Source organism: Gavia stellata, chromosome 4, assembly GCF_030936135.1.
Source record: "Gavia stellata isolate bGavSte3 chromosome 4, bGavSte3.hap2, whole genome shotgun sequence".
Taxonomy (NCBI): Eukaryota; Metazoa; Chordata; class Aves; order Gaviiformes; family Gaviidae; genus Gavia; species Gavia stellata.
This window is the reverse complement of record NC_082597.1, coordinates 60,162,222-60,179,533: the sequence shown is the minus strand read 5'-3', so window position 1 is coordinate 60,179,533 and position 17,312 is coordinate 60,162,222. Positions and strand designations below refer to the sequence as shown.

Here is a 17,312-nt window from a genome sequence, read left to right as displayed (position 1 = left end):
AGTGATCAGTGTACTGACCAGTACACTGATCTAACTTTAAAACCTGCCTTCTATGGACCACACCTGAATAGTTGGTTGTGCATACTTTATGTATGAAATGCAAGCAATACTGGCCAGCTGTGACAGGTCAGTTAACCCACGTAGTGATCTTCTGTCTTTTGGGAACTGCAGCTTTTTAAATCAGTATGTCAAGGGTGATTGATTTTCTGTATTCATCCAGTATCTGGTGTTCATATTAAACACTCCTGGTGTTACTCTACAAATTGTTAGAAGGGAAAATTCGGTTAGATTTAGGAAATATATTGCACCATTAGGGTGGTCAAACTCTGGAACAGGGGTCCAGGGAGGTTGTCTTTGGAGGAATCTCAGTCTTTGGAGGCTTGACACTCAACTGCACAAGGCGCTGAGCAACCTGATCTAAGTTGGTCCTGCTTTGAGAGGGGTTTGGATGGTCTCCAGAGGTCCCTTGCAACCTCTTCTATGGTTCTGTGCTTTTCTTTTTTTTTTTAACCGCCATTTACTAAAGCATTCTCAAAACATAAATTTAGTATATGAACCTTAACTGAATTTTAAAATGAATCTCCCAAAACTACCTAATATTTACTGTGTTCTGATGCCACTAGTCTGCTCTGATGGAATCTACTGCTGTTTAGCCAACCAGTCTTATTCTACACCTTGTCGAAGCTCAATCAATTTCAATTCTGAACTCTCTGCGTGCTACATTTGAGTCTGGCCTTTCAAAATGACCACAGCACAACTGACGTTAATTTACCCATATCTGTTCAAATCCATCCTGTTTTTATTTTCTACTTGACAACAGTGAAAAATGTGCTATTAAACTGATACTATAACTTCATTTTACTAAAGTAATAGGTTCCTACTCAGGCTTTTTTTCCAGGGCAAATCCTGAAAAAACGAGTGGCAGGGTGGCTGGGTTAAGTGTACGCAAAGGCTAAATACGAAGTGTGCAGGGTCTTTAAATTTTGGCTTATGTTTTTCTAGCTAGGGTCCGCCCAACCCTCTTTGTGAGTTTCACTCCATTAAATGATGCTGACTAAAGAGTTTCAAACTTATCCAGTACAAAAAAAAAAAGGGGTTGTATTCTTTGGCTAGGAAGAACTAAGAACTGGGACAGCAATAGGAACTCAGCAGTAAGGTGCAGTAGCATAGGTGACAGGTACAGAATGCAAGAAAGTGAAGCACTTCTCTAACACCTTGCCAAACCCCAAAGCAGCATCAATCTTTGACTTTTCTAGCAGTCAAAATGCACAAAGCCAAAGTCATATTTGATTCCCTTGCTTGGGTGTCCTCATAAACTGTATGTGTTAGTTTCCCCCCTACTTAAGGATCTTCATCTTTCTGTCACAGCGGAGTCCTGTATTCTCTGTCGCAAAGGCTAACACCCATCCAACCTCCTGTAAAACATACCTTCAGGTCAGACACATCTCTGTAGCACTGCTCAGAACGGGTGTGATCAGACAGCTGCACATTCCAGAAACATGGAAGCTGGTAGACAAGGAAGGGGTTTTGTTTGATGACTGCATTGAAGATATCCTAGCAGACAAAACCAGAGAAACAGTTGGGTATGTTGTTTCTACAGTGAGGTGATCTCAACCCCTCCCCAAGCTGTCTGTCCTTCTCCTCCTCACAGGTAGAAATGCAAATGATTATATAAGCTGAACTCTACAAACCTTGCTTCGTAATTCTGTTTCCATAGAGGGTGCTATCAAAGGTGTGATGTGCAGATCTGAACAAGAGGAACAGGCTCTCTTGATACACAGAGCTAATGGACTCCAGCAGTTTTCAGAACATGTATCATGTACTGCTGGCAAGAGATGTGGTTCCTCTTCTAGTCACCAGGGAAAGTAATATGCAGTAGATAACAAACCGTCTGCTGTTAGTAAGTACTGCATCACTTTTCAATAAGGGATATGAAAGTGATCCTGGCAGTTGTCCTGCTTCAAGGTGAATTACTATGTGGGGTTTTAGCTAGCACTTTATTATTGCAACAAGCATTCTAGGTATTTCATGGAAACGGCATGTAGGACAGATTTGCAGAACAGCCTACACCATGAAGGACAGAACGTGTTCTGCCTCTATTCAGCCATCCAGTTGGAAAAGTAAGTTACAAGGACAGTCTTGTGGTTAAGGTATTAGGGTAAGACATAAGCAACCTTGGTCCACTCTGCAAAATTCTGCCCCATGCAGGTATTAGACAGTCACTCAGGACCTCATTGAAAACACAGTGAAGTTGCAAGAATAATTTTAATGAACTTCAGTAGCTTTTAGATCAACCTGCAAGGATAATGTACACAAGTGCACATCTCTATGTGCACAGTAAGCAGCATGCTTCCTTAGTGGTGAGTGGTCATAAGCCAGGTGTAGCTCAGAAAGATTAGAAATATCTAAATATGATGCTGTATTATGTTAATACACTCGAACTGTTGAGCAAGACTTATTGGTTCAGGTCCAGTACTACATTAACAGGGTTTCTGGATTTAAAACTGAGAGCTGGCAGGGAGCACAAAGAGAGTAAATATGCATTTCTGTGTATAGGCACACTATTTCTTCTTTTGGCCTCAGTTTCCCGTCTATAGCAGGGAGACAGTAGTGCTTTTGTCTTTACAGGGGTGCTGTGGCAAGGAGTGTATTAAAAGACTGCTGGGACTCATCTGCCAGAAAGAGTAAAGAAATATCTGAAGACTCTTAAAACTAAAGTCTGCTTAGATAATAACCAGTAGGTAAAGACATAGTATATTTGGACTTCTGGCGTCTGGAGAGTTTTATGTTAAAGAAAGGAGGACAGAAAATTAAAGTTTGAAAACCCCATTTGTCTATCTTATGAATAATCTATGCAGGGGAGGTAAAAATGTCAGTGTAGTAAGAGAAACTTCATGAGTAAATCTCCATTCCTCTCTTCTACGTTTTTCCCAGAATGTTTCCACAAATGGTGACTACAGGCACAACACCTTTCCCCTGACTTTTCCCACATCTCATCCCCTTTCCCTTTCTTACCTTCCTCAATCTGTGGAGTAGTGGTTGTACCACTCCTCTGCAATGCCTTACTTACCTGGTCAGCCAGTGAAGTGGACAGCATGCTCATTAACTCCCGCTCTGCCGTGAGTCTCCACATCTGCTCCCATTTCATCTTCCGTAACTTATCGAGAAGCAGCAAGATAACCCCTGAAGGAAAACACAGTCCAGAGAACAAGAGAAGCCATGATGTCACATGCCAGTCAAGACCCATCCTGTCTATGTGCTGACTCAGCAGTTAAAACAAGGACATGACCTGAGATCCATCAGTGGAAACTACAGTCCTTACCCTGTGCTAACATAGGAGGCTGACGAAAAAAAACTTCAGGTTTCAAGAGGCCACTAAAAGAAAGTTTTCCTGAACCCCTGAGGCTGCAGAGAAGAAATGGAGACATGGCATACAGACAAATGCTAGGTTTTACAGGCTTGCAAGAAGGCTAAAGTAGCCAAAGAAGAGTGAAACTGGGAAGAAGAGAAGCAAGATAAGGATGTTGTATTTCTAGTAGTCTCCTTAACTGATAAAGCTTGATTTCATTATGACATGATTAGCATTGGGATTATTCCTTACAAAATGAACTAATACAGGTGATTCACATGATGGAGGTAACTCCATCCAAAGGTCATTGTCATTCCAAAGAGAATTAGACAATATCCTACAAGAAAGAAAGAAGGAACCTCTTAACATTCAGAAGTGATCCTCCTCACTCCTTATTCTGAAAAGCTACGGGCTCCAAGAGGATATTCTGTCAAGTCACTGTCTACTAGGGAAAGGGTAGAGACAATCCTGATTTATCTAGTATGACTTTATGTCTGTCGTCTTCACACTGAACAGAGATCTGCTTCTTCCAAAATCCCACTGTTTCAATTAATTTCTATCTGGCCTGAAATCAAGATTATGCTGAGACAAAGAGAATTCTGTCACTCATCTAAAACATTTTACTAAATGTGTGTGGGGTGAAATCTGGCCTTTAATACTTACTGCATAGGATGCAATACATATACTGCGTAAGATGAAATTGCAGCCCTTCCTCCACCTAGTAAGAAGCTAATCACCTGAGACATCTGGTCGCAATCCCTGAAACTTTTCTGAGTAACAGATTATCAATGCTGGCTACAAACTAACCTTTGAGAGTGCCTGCCATTAAGGCAGCAAGTGTTCATAGAGCAGGATCCTCAGATCAGAAAGTTGCACTCGAAGGGGGAAAAAGAGATATCTCAACATGAATTGTTATTCCTCAGTTCCTTTTTGTATGGACAAAATCCCTAGTGTAGAAGTAGGGTAAACAGCAGAAGCAATGAAGCTGGATTGAAGCATGAGCAAAACCTTTCCTACAGTGTCTCAGAGAAGTTTATTTGAAAAATTAATTCGGAACAACTTAGATAGGAGCACTGTCATGGGGAATGAATGCAAACTGAAGGACCATAAAGGAAGAGTACTGGTAAAGAGCAGCCTAGCAGGTTGACAGGAAGTGCCTAGTAAGAGCAATGACAGGTTCTGTGTTGTTTCATGTCTTCATTAGTGGAAGGGGGAAGTGAACAGAATAGTAATGACATCTGAAAGTGACGTTACAAGAGGTCTTACCAAAAAAAATCATGGCAACTGTAAAGAAACATAACAGCTACACAGAGAATATGAAATGGCAAAAAGCGAGCACTGGGAAAAGCTGCCCGAGGGAGTCTAGGACAATAAAACTAAAAGTAATGAGAATAAGAAAGGAAATATAGTCTGAATACTTAAGAAAAAGTCTCCTAAACCCTTTGTGGTGAAACAACCTAAAAATGGCAGATAAAATGCTTTATTTCATGAGTCTTTAAAAATCAGACCACGCAACGATTAGCAAATATACCTGGAACAATCCTGCAATGGTTGGGATAGAACAAAGGAGGTTCCAGGTCATTCCTATCTTCAGTTTCTATGACACGGCAAATTTCTTTCTAGTAAAACCTGGCACTGCCATGAATAAAAAGAGAAAAACCTCTTCTGGCAGTGAATTCTGTGGCCTATTTTAGTTCTGTTTCCATTTCAGTCCATCTGGTTCCCAAGGATGCTGGAACCTGTACTGGAGGGATCCCCTTTCATTGTCAGTCAACCTTTCTGCTTCCAGCTGTTGGATTGGAAAGGCATTTATTGCCACAACGTGCTATAATGTATTTCTGCCAGTGTGTTTGTCTTCTCTACAGCATAACCGAAGCCTGTTTGGAGTGTGTAGTGTGCATGCATTAGCTTCTACGAGAGCCATTGTGCATTGCCTGAAATTCTAGATCAATGTGAAGCAGATTCCTTGCGCTGCAGCAATAAACTGGGTAGTGGATTTTTTCCAGCTGGCAAGAACCACCAGCTTTGTTTCAATAGTGAAATACAACTGAGGAGATTCTTTATTAAGAAAAATTAAGACTAATTGTAAGATTCAGTTAACTCTAATGTAATAGTATTTATAATTTATAGACAATAAAACTTTTTTTCTTAATTTCTTTAAGCCTCCAGCCTGAGGAGGAAAAGGGGCAATGTTTTAACATGTGCAGTATTCTCCAATTGTTTTCTCTTCCACTCTTACGCTAGCAGCAGATTATGGCATCGCAGCTAAAGAGATTATGCTGTCCTGAGGGGCTATCATGGTAGCAGCTGAGAGTAAAAGAGGCAGATGGGGTGGAAAAACTGTAATATATGTGAGAAAGGATGTATTAAATTATGATCCAATCACGGCTATTGAAAACATTCACAAGCTTTTAATGTTCCGTCATCAAGACTAATTTCAATGTGATTTCTATTTTAATTCACCTAAAGGCTTGGGTTTAACACCTTTGTACAGCCCCTGTTCAGGGCTTCTTGCACTGTGGCATTCTAATTAATGCTGCTTTAAAAATAACTACTGAAGAATATTTACAGGGAGTTTAAGTATTTACTCACTAGTATTAGTGAGAATAAGACTTTTCTGCTAAGAGAATAATTTAATACTATTCTCCTAATTAGTGTTATTTAGTGCAAAAGCAAAGCAAAAGCATGTGTGTTGGGAGCTTTTAAATAGTTCATGCAGAGGAAAAAATACTTTTTCTTCAGAACAGAGCACTTCAGTTTTACTTCTATATTGTTCTGTTACCAAAAGCAAATATAACAAATGAACTAACTCCAATCTGCACAATTAGTTTGCAGGCAAAGTGTCTGAAATAAGGAAAGGGAATTATTTGCCTCATTATTTATGACATACAGCTGAACATAAGAGGAAAAGGGACTTACTCTCAGCTGCTGTGCTGGGGGAGGAAAAGACTGGAGAAAAAAAAAATCAAAGGAATATTTTATGAACATCTGGCCCCAGGCAGTGGGACTTCTCATCTTTTGATGAGTGCAGCATTTTCCTGCCTCAACCTACCTGAGAAAAACAAAGGAAAAGCTCGGCAGCAAATAAACAAAAAGAGAAAAGTGGCAACCCAAAGGTCTCATGCGTATTAAACAAATTATGATCAGCCACAGAACACCCTATTTTCCTTATCCTGAGGAAATAGTTCAGGCATATACAGAGACACAAATATCTCAAAAGAGCTCTTGGAAAAATAATGCCTTATAACTAAACCTGTGCAATATGTCCTAGTCTAGTTTTCACTTGAATGGCATTTTCTCCCTCTGCTTGATGAGGCTTTGCTTGAACTACTGAAATCTGACAGATTCTGAATTGCTCAAACAAACAAAAAAACCAAGAAAGCAAACAAACAAATAAACAAGAAAGAAAACAAACAAAAGAGTTTCTCAAAAATGTAATTTCAGTACACACACAGAAAAACCCAGCCCCAAAAGCAAAACAAACAAAAAAGGGAATTTGTTCAATAGATTGGAGAAAACAGGGTAAAAAAGCTGAATTAACATATTTGGACTAAAATGTTTCAGTTGGGAAATACTGCAAATATTTTTGGCACATTTTAAAAACCAACTTATTCTAAAATATTTTTCAGTTCAAAATTGATACAAATTAAAAATCTTATTGAAAATGGTTACAAGACCTGAAAAGGAAAATAAATGTTTCATTCTGGGTCTAACAAAACTCTGGGGGTCACTTGAATTTTGCCCATTTTTTGATTCAATCCGAATAAAATTTTTTGTCTTTCCAATGTTTTGACTAAGCAATGGTTCCAGTAGATGCTTCAAGCCAGCTCACTGTTTTGTTTTTTTTTTTTTTTAATCTCCTCCAGAACAAAATATTTCATTTTTCTGAATAGTAAATTGAAAGTTTGCAGAAATATCAGCAATTTCCCTTGGAATGTTACCAAGCATCCCCACCTCTTGCTTCAGGAACAGAGCTGGAAGAAATAAACATTTTAGGATAGAACAGAATCACTTAGCAAAGTTATAGTGAAACTGGACAAGCTTTCAAACTCAATCAATTTATTACAATGGCCCTTTTAAGGTGGCTGAAAAAATACTCAGTGCTGTGGGGGAAAAAAATGTACCCACTAAGAGATCATTTTCTGTAAGCACTACCTTGCCTGTTTCTTTCAGGTAGAACAGAATGCTTTTGTGAGCTGTTGAGGCAATGCCATATTACACGAGCAGCATCTCAGAGCCTATCCTTGTCAGGATTTTAAAAATTCTTCTCGAAACTAAGCCTATAACAGTGAAACATCTAGACAGATAGCAAGTAAATGCCATTACAATATCTGAGAAAGGCAGGCAAGACACACTTCAAAATATATTATAAAGCAATAGTGAGTTTTTAAAAAAATACGGGGATTTTACAATACCTAACCAGCGTACCAAATACCATACAGTAAACCACTGAGCCTTAGATGCTGTAAGAAATAATGTTAAACAGGGCTGACATTATGGATATTTGCTGCAATAAATAACTGACCCAGAGATTTAAGGCAGTACAAACAACAGTAAGCTACCATGTTTTGTGAAATAGATTTGGCACCAAAAGGTTGAGTTCAGTTTTAGGTGTTATGGAAGGGGCTTGTAGCTCTGCTATCCCAGGATAAGTGCCATGATAGTGGTGACTGTTTAGTAGTCTCACATAAACTTACGCATGTTCTTTTAATTCCAATTTATTGTACCTGAAATCAACGGAAGTGGTCATAGTGTGTAATGCTAGGAATGTGACTATGCCTTTGCTGGATTAGGGCCAAAATGACCAGTTTTGCTAAGGACTGCATTTGGAATCCACTGGGCCACACCTCCACACCACTGACTGTGGCCTCTGCTCTCCACCCATAGTATCAAGAGCAAATAGGAAAACACAAGTTTATGGCTGTTAGGGATTAAAAAATTGAATTAAAGCTGCAATTCCCCAACAAGCCACTGCACGGATTTTAAAATCTTCATTTTATATCTTTGTGTGGATGAAAAGCACTGCATTTATTTCACTTGATTTATAGACCATCTATCTAACTGCTGCTCATAATTTCACTAGCCATATCATTAGTATAATAAAACTATAGCTTATATCTATAGCTTTTAACACAGTATGACCAAAGGACTGTCATTCCAAAACATTTTTGGAGTATTCTGATACATTATTTAACTATGAACTTACATTCACCAGCCTTTTTCTCCAAAAAAAGCCTTTCACAATGTAAAAAAACCCAATAAAAACTTGCAGGGATGCACGTTGTGTTAATTGAGAATAAATGATGACTTCACATTTGAACCCTTCTCTGAGAAAACCGAACAGGGCTGAGAAGCTGTTTTGAAATGGGAAGTGGGGGTCCCTCTGGGCACAGTGACAGAATGCAATAGCCCTTGTTTTCTCTGCACATGTATTGGAAGTGAAGCTGTGATAGAGGGCATTTTGAAATGTAGTGCAGTCACTCTGTTGGGAGCCTGGTTCCTCTTGAAGCATTATAAACATTTTGTTTACACTTCCTGATGGCCATTTAATGAAATGGAACAGTTTTATTTTCTTTGTTCTCCTCTTCCGAAGTATGCTGTTTCTCCTTTGGCAGAATTAAGATGAAGGATATTGTGCTGGTTTTGGCTGGGGTAGAGTTAATTTTCTTCATAGGAGCTAGTATGGGGCTGTGTTTTGGATTTGTGCTGAAAACAGTGTTGATAATACGGGGTTGTTTTCGTTATTGCTGAGCAGTGCTTACACAGTGTCAAGGCATTTTCTGCTTCTCACACCGCCCCACCAGCAAGTAGGCTGGGGGTGCACAAGAAGTTGGGAGGGGACACAGCCAGGACAGCTGACCCCAACTGACCAAAGGGATATTCCACACCATGTGATGTCATGCCAGACATGCTAGAACTTCAATACGAATTGGAGGCAAAGGCAGCCAGGTGGTATGCCATAATTGACATTGCTAACACATATTCCAAATTACAAAACCAGGGGCAGGATAATTTTTAGTTCTTGCATAACAGACACCATAGAATTTTTCTAAATCAATTTGTGCTTTAGCTAGAGCATAACTTCCAGAAAAACATTCAGTCCTGATTTAAAAATTTACAATAATGGATAATCTATCACAAACTTTGATAAGTTATTCCAATCCATAATTATCCTCATGAAGGATACTTTCCTTATTTTTAATTTGAACATGTCTTTGAACTTGCAGTCATTTGATCTTGCTGAACCTTTGCTAAACTGGCAAGGCTTCTCTATTAAGAAATGTTTTCTCCTGCAGATACTAATAAGCTATGATCAAACTATCCCTTGACTCGCTCCCAGATAAGCTCCTGGAGTAATTTTTCCCAAATTTACAGGAAATTTTCCTGTATTTTCTTTGAACTTTGTTAATTTATAAGTACTTGTCTTTGATCTCTGAAGATTGGACCTGGACAAGGAGCTAAATCTACATTTTAAAATATATCCACTCCAAGAAGTGATCCCTAGCACCCAGATCAAGTACTATGGAGTGGTTCTACACACACTGTTCAGGGTCTAACTCTTTATCAAGCAGGCTGGCCACATTCATACTATACCGTACTTGTCTCTGAGGGCCTAGTTTGTGTTCCTTTAGTTTTCTGACGTTACAATTATTTTGTTTGCATTTCTCAGTGTCCGATATTATGAGAGAGCCATGTTACAATTTTCTAGATTGGAGTTTTTCGCATGGAACTGAGGGTCTATGTTGTGTGCACTGGAGAATGTCATCAGGGCATGTGGGAATACTACAGTGTGAAGTCTTCTGATACAGTGTTGAAGGACTGGAAAGAGGTGTCAAACAGAGTGTAGTCCTATCCACACTACCTTCCAGAAATATTTCCTGGAGTGAACTATCAAAAAATTACACTCAATATTATTTTTTTTCTTGACAAAAGACAGGTTGCTCCCTGAGAAAGACAGGATACCAACTAATTTTTGTGCCCTGTGGACGATCAGGGAGCCAAGAGTGAAGAATGAACTAGGGAACTAAGTTATCTGACATCCAGCATGTCAGGAGTAAAGAGCAGACACCCAACAGAAAATAAATATATCTCCTGTACTCATACTTGAAATATCCCTGTCTATATAGCCAATGATCACACAAAGTATTTTGACAACTGTATTAAACCTGGAGCTTCTGTTCCCCTGATTATCCATCCTGGAGTGATTCTCATGCATCTCTTCATTCTTTCTGAGTGTACAATTTTACACGTCAGTGCCTCAAAACACAGAAGTGTGAGAGAGTGTCACAACTCTATATCAAGCCAGAGTAACTGGACTTCGTTCAGGGTGAGCTGTCCTGAACAGGAATCACAGAATAGTACAGACTGTACAGGGTTATTGTGTGGGAGGTCCAGTCATTGAACCTTCCTGTGCAGGCGTGTTTGGAAAAAGGGATCACAGAAAACTTGTTTCCATGGGTAAAAACTGAGGAGGTTTGCTGGAATTTGCTGAATATTTGCCCTGATGAAAGCAAGTATGTCTTCCAAAACTAACCTATCTTGGACTCTCCACCAAAGAATCACCCACCTTTAAAAGAAAAAAATCTGTTTCTTGATCCCCAGCTCCTGTAAATCAGCTTAGGTCTATTTACGCAAGAGTCAGGCATTCATATCAGATCTGGACCTTATCTGTGATGCTTATCTGTGGTTTTTTCTTCCCTCAGAATGCAGCAAAAAGTGAAAGGCAACAAAGAACATTGCTTTAAATTATGTGGGTTTTTTTTGGTTTTCTTTTGGTCCTCTCAAAAGCATCATATTTAATAGGAGCTGAAATGTCAACAATTTTACAAGGTTTCCACTTCGGACTACGTGAAGAGGAAAAATGCACCCTGCAGAGGTGATAATTATTTTGGCTGGCTTCTAATATTAACAGTAGTCCACAAGCCTAATTGTAGGGATGGGCACAATGAGTAAGAATCAGTCACAGCTTTTCTTGGTTTGGTGTTCAGTCAATGCCCTAGCAACAGTGAAGGAAATGTGGCTCATGGGCTGAGCAGCCTCTCAGGTATTTCTTTATAGTTGGATGACAAAGAGGTTTGGGGTTTTGCATTCAGAAGCAGCCAGACAACTTTTTTTTTTTACCCTCTTAATGGACAGTTTATTGGCTGGATGAGATTCAGGAGGAATAGAACATTCTAAGAAATGCATTAGGGGAAGAAAAGCAGCAGCACAGAATGAACAGGCCTAAAAATTAACCATAGCATTTTTTAAAAAAGGAAACACAATGTACTTTAATGCAATTGTTTCACCCAAATGTCAGCTGCATGTCAATCCTTCCTCCACGACCATTTCTCTTCTAGTAACAGAGGGACAGGGCTAGGTTCACAACAGAAATACAGGGATGCATTTGAGTAAGGAGAAAATGTGTGTGGAGCTGTTTAGCATGCTCATAGCCAAACTATGGTTTGTTTGGATAGGTGGACTGTAAGGTGCCTGGAAAATAAGTTGGGCTGCCAAGCTCAAAGGGTTGTGTTCAGCAATAAAACATTCAGATGGTAGCCAGTTACAAGTGGTGTTCCACAAGAGTTGATACTGGGGCTGATACTGTTTAACATCCTGATTAATGAGCTGGAGATGAGATAGAATGCATCCTCAGCAACATCACACATGACACCAAATTTGGGGCTGTGGCCCACAGCCTGGGAATAGGGGTCTGTGGTGGGTTGACCCTGGCTGGACACCAGATGCCCACCTGTCACTCCCCTTCCTCAGCTGGACAGGGGAGAGAAAACATAACGAAAGGCTCGTGGGTCGAGATAAGGACAGGGAGATCACTCATTACCGTCAAGGGCAAAACAGACTCGACTTGGGGAAATTAGTTTAATTTATTACCAATCAAAATCAGAGTAGGATAATGAGAAATAAAACCCAGTCTTAAAAACACCTTCCCCCTAACCCCTCCCTTCTTCCTGGGCTGAAGTTCACTCCCGATTTTCTCTACCTCCTCCCCTGAGCAGCACAGGGGGACAGGGAATGGGGGTTGCGGTCAGTTCATCACATGTTGTTTCTGCTGCTCCTTCCTCCTCACACTCTTCCCCTGCTCCAGTGCGGGCTCCCTCCCACGGCAGGCAGTCCTCCATGAACTTCTCCAATGTGGGTCCTTCCCACGGGCTGCAGTTCTTCATGAACTGCTCCAGCGTGGGTCCTTTCCACAGGGTGCAGTCCTTCAGGAACAGACTGCTGCAGTGTGGGTCCCCCGTGGGGTCACAAGTCCTGACAGCAAACCTGCTCCAGCATGGGCTCCTGTCTCCACGGTTCCACAGGTCCTGCCAGGAGCCTGCTCCAGCACGGGCTTCCCACAGGGTCACAGCCTCCTTCAGGCACATCCACCTGCTCCAGTGTGGGGTCCTCCATGGGCTGCAGGTGGATATCTGCTCCACTGTGGACCTCCATGGACTGAGGGGGGACAGCCTGCCTCACCATGGGCTTCACCATGGGCTGCAGGGGAATCTCTGCTCCAGCACCCAGAGCACCTCCTCCCCCTCTTTCTTCACTGACCTTGGTGTCTGCAGAGTTGTTTCTCTCACATATTCTTACTCCTCTCTTATCTGGCTGCCGTAACGCAGTTGTTTTTCCCCTTTCTTAAATATGTTCTCCCAGAGGTGCTACCACCATCACTGATTGGCTCAGCCTTGGACAGTGGCAGGTCTGTCTTGGAGCTGGCTGGCATTGGCTCTGTTGGACATAAGGGAAGCTTCTAGCAGCTTCTCAGAGAAGCCAACCCTATAGCCCCCCGCTACCAAAACCTTGCTGTGCAAACTCAATACAGGCCGCTGTTCAGAGGGACCTTGACAGGCCGCACAATTGGGCTAAAAGAAGGCTCACAAAGTTCAACGAAAAGTCCTGCCTGGGACTGTTCTTGAATGGACAGTACAGGCTTGAAGACAAGTGGATAGAAAGGAGTTTTTCATGAAAAGTCCAAGGGTCTTGACGGACAGCAAGTTGAACATAAGCCAGCAGTGTGACCTTGTGGCAAAGAAGGCCAACCACATCCTGGGCTACAGTAGCCCCTTAGGTCAAGGGAAGTGATTACCACTCTTTACTCAGCACTTGTAAGACCACATCTGAAGTACTGTTTTGGATTCCTCAGTCAAATAAAGACACTGACATGCTAAAGTAAGTCCAGTGGAGAGCAACCAAAATGATCAGAGGCCTGGAGAACATGTATGAGGAGAAGCTGAGAGAATTGGTCTTGTTCAGCCTGGAGAAGAGAAGGCTAAGGGGATCTCTTATTGCTGTCTACAATTACTTAATGGAGCCAAACTCTTCTAAGAGATGCACAGAGACAGAATGAGAGGTAACTGACACAAATTTCAGCAAAGGAAATTCTAATCACAAATTAGGAATTTTTTACTTTTATTTTTTACTTTTCTCACCAAGACAGTGGCCAAATACAGCAACAGGCTGCTTTGAGAGGTATCCTTGGAGATATTAAAAATTCATTTGGAAAAGGCCCTGAGCAATCTGAGTTGGCTTGCAGTGGGAAGAAGACTAGAAGACCTCTGGAGATCCCTTCTGACCTAAATTGCCTATAATTCTATGATTCTATTTGGGAAAGCTTCTCTTTTCACCATCTCTGCTAAGGCCTTGAGAACAATAGTATAGGGACAATCTGTATATATATGATATTGCAGTGCTCCTGTCCTCCCCTGAGCTCAGTTCAATACAGACAGGTGGAGGAGGGAGCGTTGAGGAGCTACAGCAGGAACCATTGAAGTCAGGATGTAGTTGAACATAGGGACAGAAGAAAGACAATGGGGAAAGGAAAGAATTGAGCTGCTGCTTCTGAGAGCTCAGTGTCCACTCAATTTTGCAGATTCTTCTTTCTCAAAACATCTCCAACTCAAGGAGTATAAAGTCTCTTGATACTTTTTTAAAGGGGAAAGGTTTGTCCTGAACCTAGTTTGCCCTATCACTAAAATGATTAAAGCACAGTGATTAAAGCATAGTGATTAAAGCCAATAGCACCTAAGAGTGTGATCTGACTGACCAAATTCAACTGTTTTTTGTTGTCACTCCCTTAGAGGTGACAGCTTTGACACAAGGGTGTAGAAAGACATCTTAGTTACTCTGCTACTTTCTGTGACAGGCACCAGGCTACCCATTGGAGTCCAAAGATGGAGTCCAACTGTGATGCCTCCTTCTTTGCTTTGGGACTATGGCTAAAGCCTCTGTTTCTGTATCTACAAAAAGGAACTGTCTTTACACAATCACTTTTATGAGCACAATAAGAAACTGGAAAGTGAACTTGCACTTCAGAAGAAAAAGTACTGGTTTTACGATTACTATGCATTCGTCTGGGGTTCTCCTGCCATATAATAGAATTTTTTGTTCTCTGTTTAGGCACCTGGATGCCTCTACTAAGCTTTTATGTGCAAGTCTTTAATCTAAATTTAACCTGGTAATGATGGTCCGTCTACAATAAAGAGAGGGCATTTCAGAGTGCTGGACAACGTCATTACTCATCAAGCTATGTACGTTCACATAAAGAACTGTCTTGATCAAGCTAAAAATACCACACTTCAGAATGATTCTTTAAATCATTAGATTGGAATAGTGCATATATATGTCCTGTTTACGTACATTACATGGAGATCGACATCATGAACTCAGGTCAGACGAGTAAAAAACCCGAAACTAGCACAATTGAATCAACTAAAAAGAAATACTTTTTATTTACTCCAATACAATGCAAACTAGAATCTGGTAAAGACTGTCTGAATGCCATTGTTTTTTTACCACAGAGTTCTTAGGAGATGAAAGTTTTCAGTGTCTCAAAGAAAGTGAGGTGTTGTTTTAAAAAAAGAGAGTTATTGCAGGGTCTGATAGATTCAATTGCCAAGGAGCAGAGGATGTATCTCAGAGAATGCAATGAACAGTAGACTAATTCAGTTGCAGCAATGCCATTATTATGTGGATAGGCCTCTCAAACTAGAGCCACCATTTTCAAAATCAAATACATATTGACCCCCATTTCAGAAATGTCAAGTGTGCTGTAAACAAGTTCTCAATACATCACATGCTTTAGAAACTGCATGAGAAAAACTGGAAAGGAAGTTATTCTTTGAGGGTAGTCAGCTTTCAGATAACTTATTTTTAAGTGCAAACTACAGATTACAGCCAATAAAGATAGGGATGTGGTGATCAAAAGCAGAATTATCATTTTAGCTTCCCACCATTCCCACAAACAGACTGACATTTCCTGTTGAGCCTAAAAGCAACAATGTGCTGGCACTTCCTAAACTACTACCTGTACAATGTGCATGATATCTGTACTTCAATGCATCTTTGTGTGTTATAAACCACATGTGTATCAGTATGCTTTGCACTGATAACAGTATTTGCTGAATGAGCTCACAGTATCTTAAAGAAGGAATAATTTAATCCAAAAAACTGGCACAGTGTGAATCTGAGTAGGTGAAGAAAGTGCTACTTTTTGCTTTGACATTGGTGTTGCACTTCATTTTTTCTTTTTTTTTTTAATCACCAAAACGTATGTTTCTGCTGTTTGCAAAGGCTCTTGTACTTACAACCAAACCTAACAATACCAGTTCCTGTACCAAACGTGACTAATGTTTTATGTAATGGGAGCTAGGAATATTGCAATGCCTTTTAGAGAGGGCATGGCTGAACTGAGTCAGGCCCCGATGCTGGGTATTTAAAGTTTCTATAAATGATGAGTTCTCTGACTTCTTCATTCATTGAGAAAATTCAGAAAAATCTCCTCTCTCAAGCAACCAGTATACTCCTTTCTTTACACCATGGAGAAAAGCGCTAGTTTTAGTCAGAATCTGTGGGATATAATTTGTAAATTAGTGCCATATTCAGATGGCTGTCATGGAATTCTGACTCTTCCAGGGGGAAAAACCACATTTTGGTAACAGATCTATGCAGAATTAGGCAACAATAACTATTTAAAGCATTAACTGTGAGGATTTCTGAAAAACAGAAATGTCTGATTAAATTAAAAGTGCTCAGCACTTCTTAACATCAGATACATTACCATAATGTTGTGAGCAGAAGCCCATGGAGCTCAGTTGAAAGCTGTTATCACAGAATCACAGAATCACTAAGGTTGTAAAAGACCTGTAAGATCATCAAGTCCAGCCATCAACTAACACCACCATGCCCATTAAACCATCTCCCACAATGCCTCGTCCACACGTTCCTTGAACAACTCCAGGGATGGTGACTCCACCACTTCCCTGGGCAGCTTATTCCAGTGTCTCACCACTCTCTCAGTAAAGAAATTTTTCCTAATATCCAGCCTGAACCTCCTCTGGCGCAACTTGAGGCCATTTCTTCTTGTCCCATCCTTATCGTGTTTCCAGAGCAGGACCACAGGCAGTTCCATGACCACCACCACCCCATTTTGCATCGCTTTACTTGTCATTTACTTTCTGCACTGAAGATGCATAGTATCATCACGAAGAAGCACAAGATGTGATCCAGTCTAATTTCATATAAACAGTCTGCCCTACGCTTGTCTTTATTATTCACAATTGTTAAATATTATGCAAAAATGACATAACATACACTTCCCACTTCCAATTCATCTTCCATAGGTCCTTTTTTTCAGGGAAACAATAAAGGAAAGAGATTCATTCTAGCATTCTTCCAGTCATTACAAACATGGGAATAATAACGCATGGTGCACACGTAGCCTGGTAATCGTTAGGTGCTAGCCATTCCCTTCTGTTCTCAATCCACCAATCTGGTAATGTGACATCTCTCAGTGTAGGAGTATGAATCTTCAGCTCAAGCTGTTGAGACACCTCCTTACAGTATCTAGTAGTTGCACTGAGGCAGTGCATTTTAGACGTGCCTCAAATCCTCAGGATGGGCTTCTGAAGTCTAGAAGTCTGAAATCCCCTGGGCCAAAGTTTTTACAAATGCCTCCCTGGCACCCAAATTACAGGCACAG

The 17,312-nt window shown here is 40.6% G+C and overlaps 1 protein-coding gene across 3 annotated transcripts in view; it reads right to left on the bottom strand.

Moving 5' to 3' along the window:
* The window catches only part of LARGE1 (LARGE xylosyl- and glucuronyltransferase 1), a 208,959-nt gene that overhangs the window by 42,808 nt on the left and 148,839 nt on the right, over positions 1 to 17,312 (bottom strand). For all 3 annotated transcript variants that reach the window (XM_059815933.1, XM_059815936.1, XM_059815935.1), the window contains exons 7-8: positions 3,071 to 3,183; positions 1,429 to 1,554 (exon numbers count right to left, since the gene is read on the bottom strand). In XM_059815933.1, the coding sequence (XP_059671916.1) occupies positions 1,429 to 1,554; positions 3,071 to 3,183 (239 nt within the window). The remainder of the gene's footprint in view (positions 1 to 1,428; positions 1,555 to 3,070; positions 3,184 to 17,312) is intronic.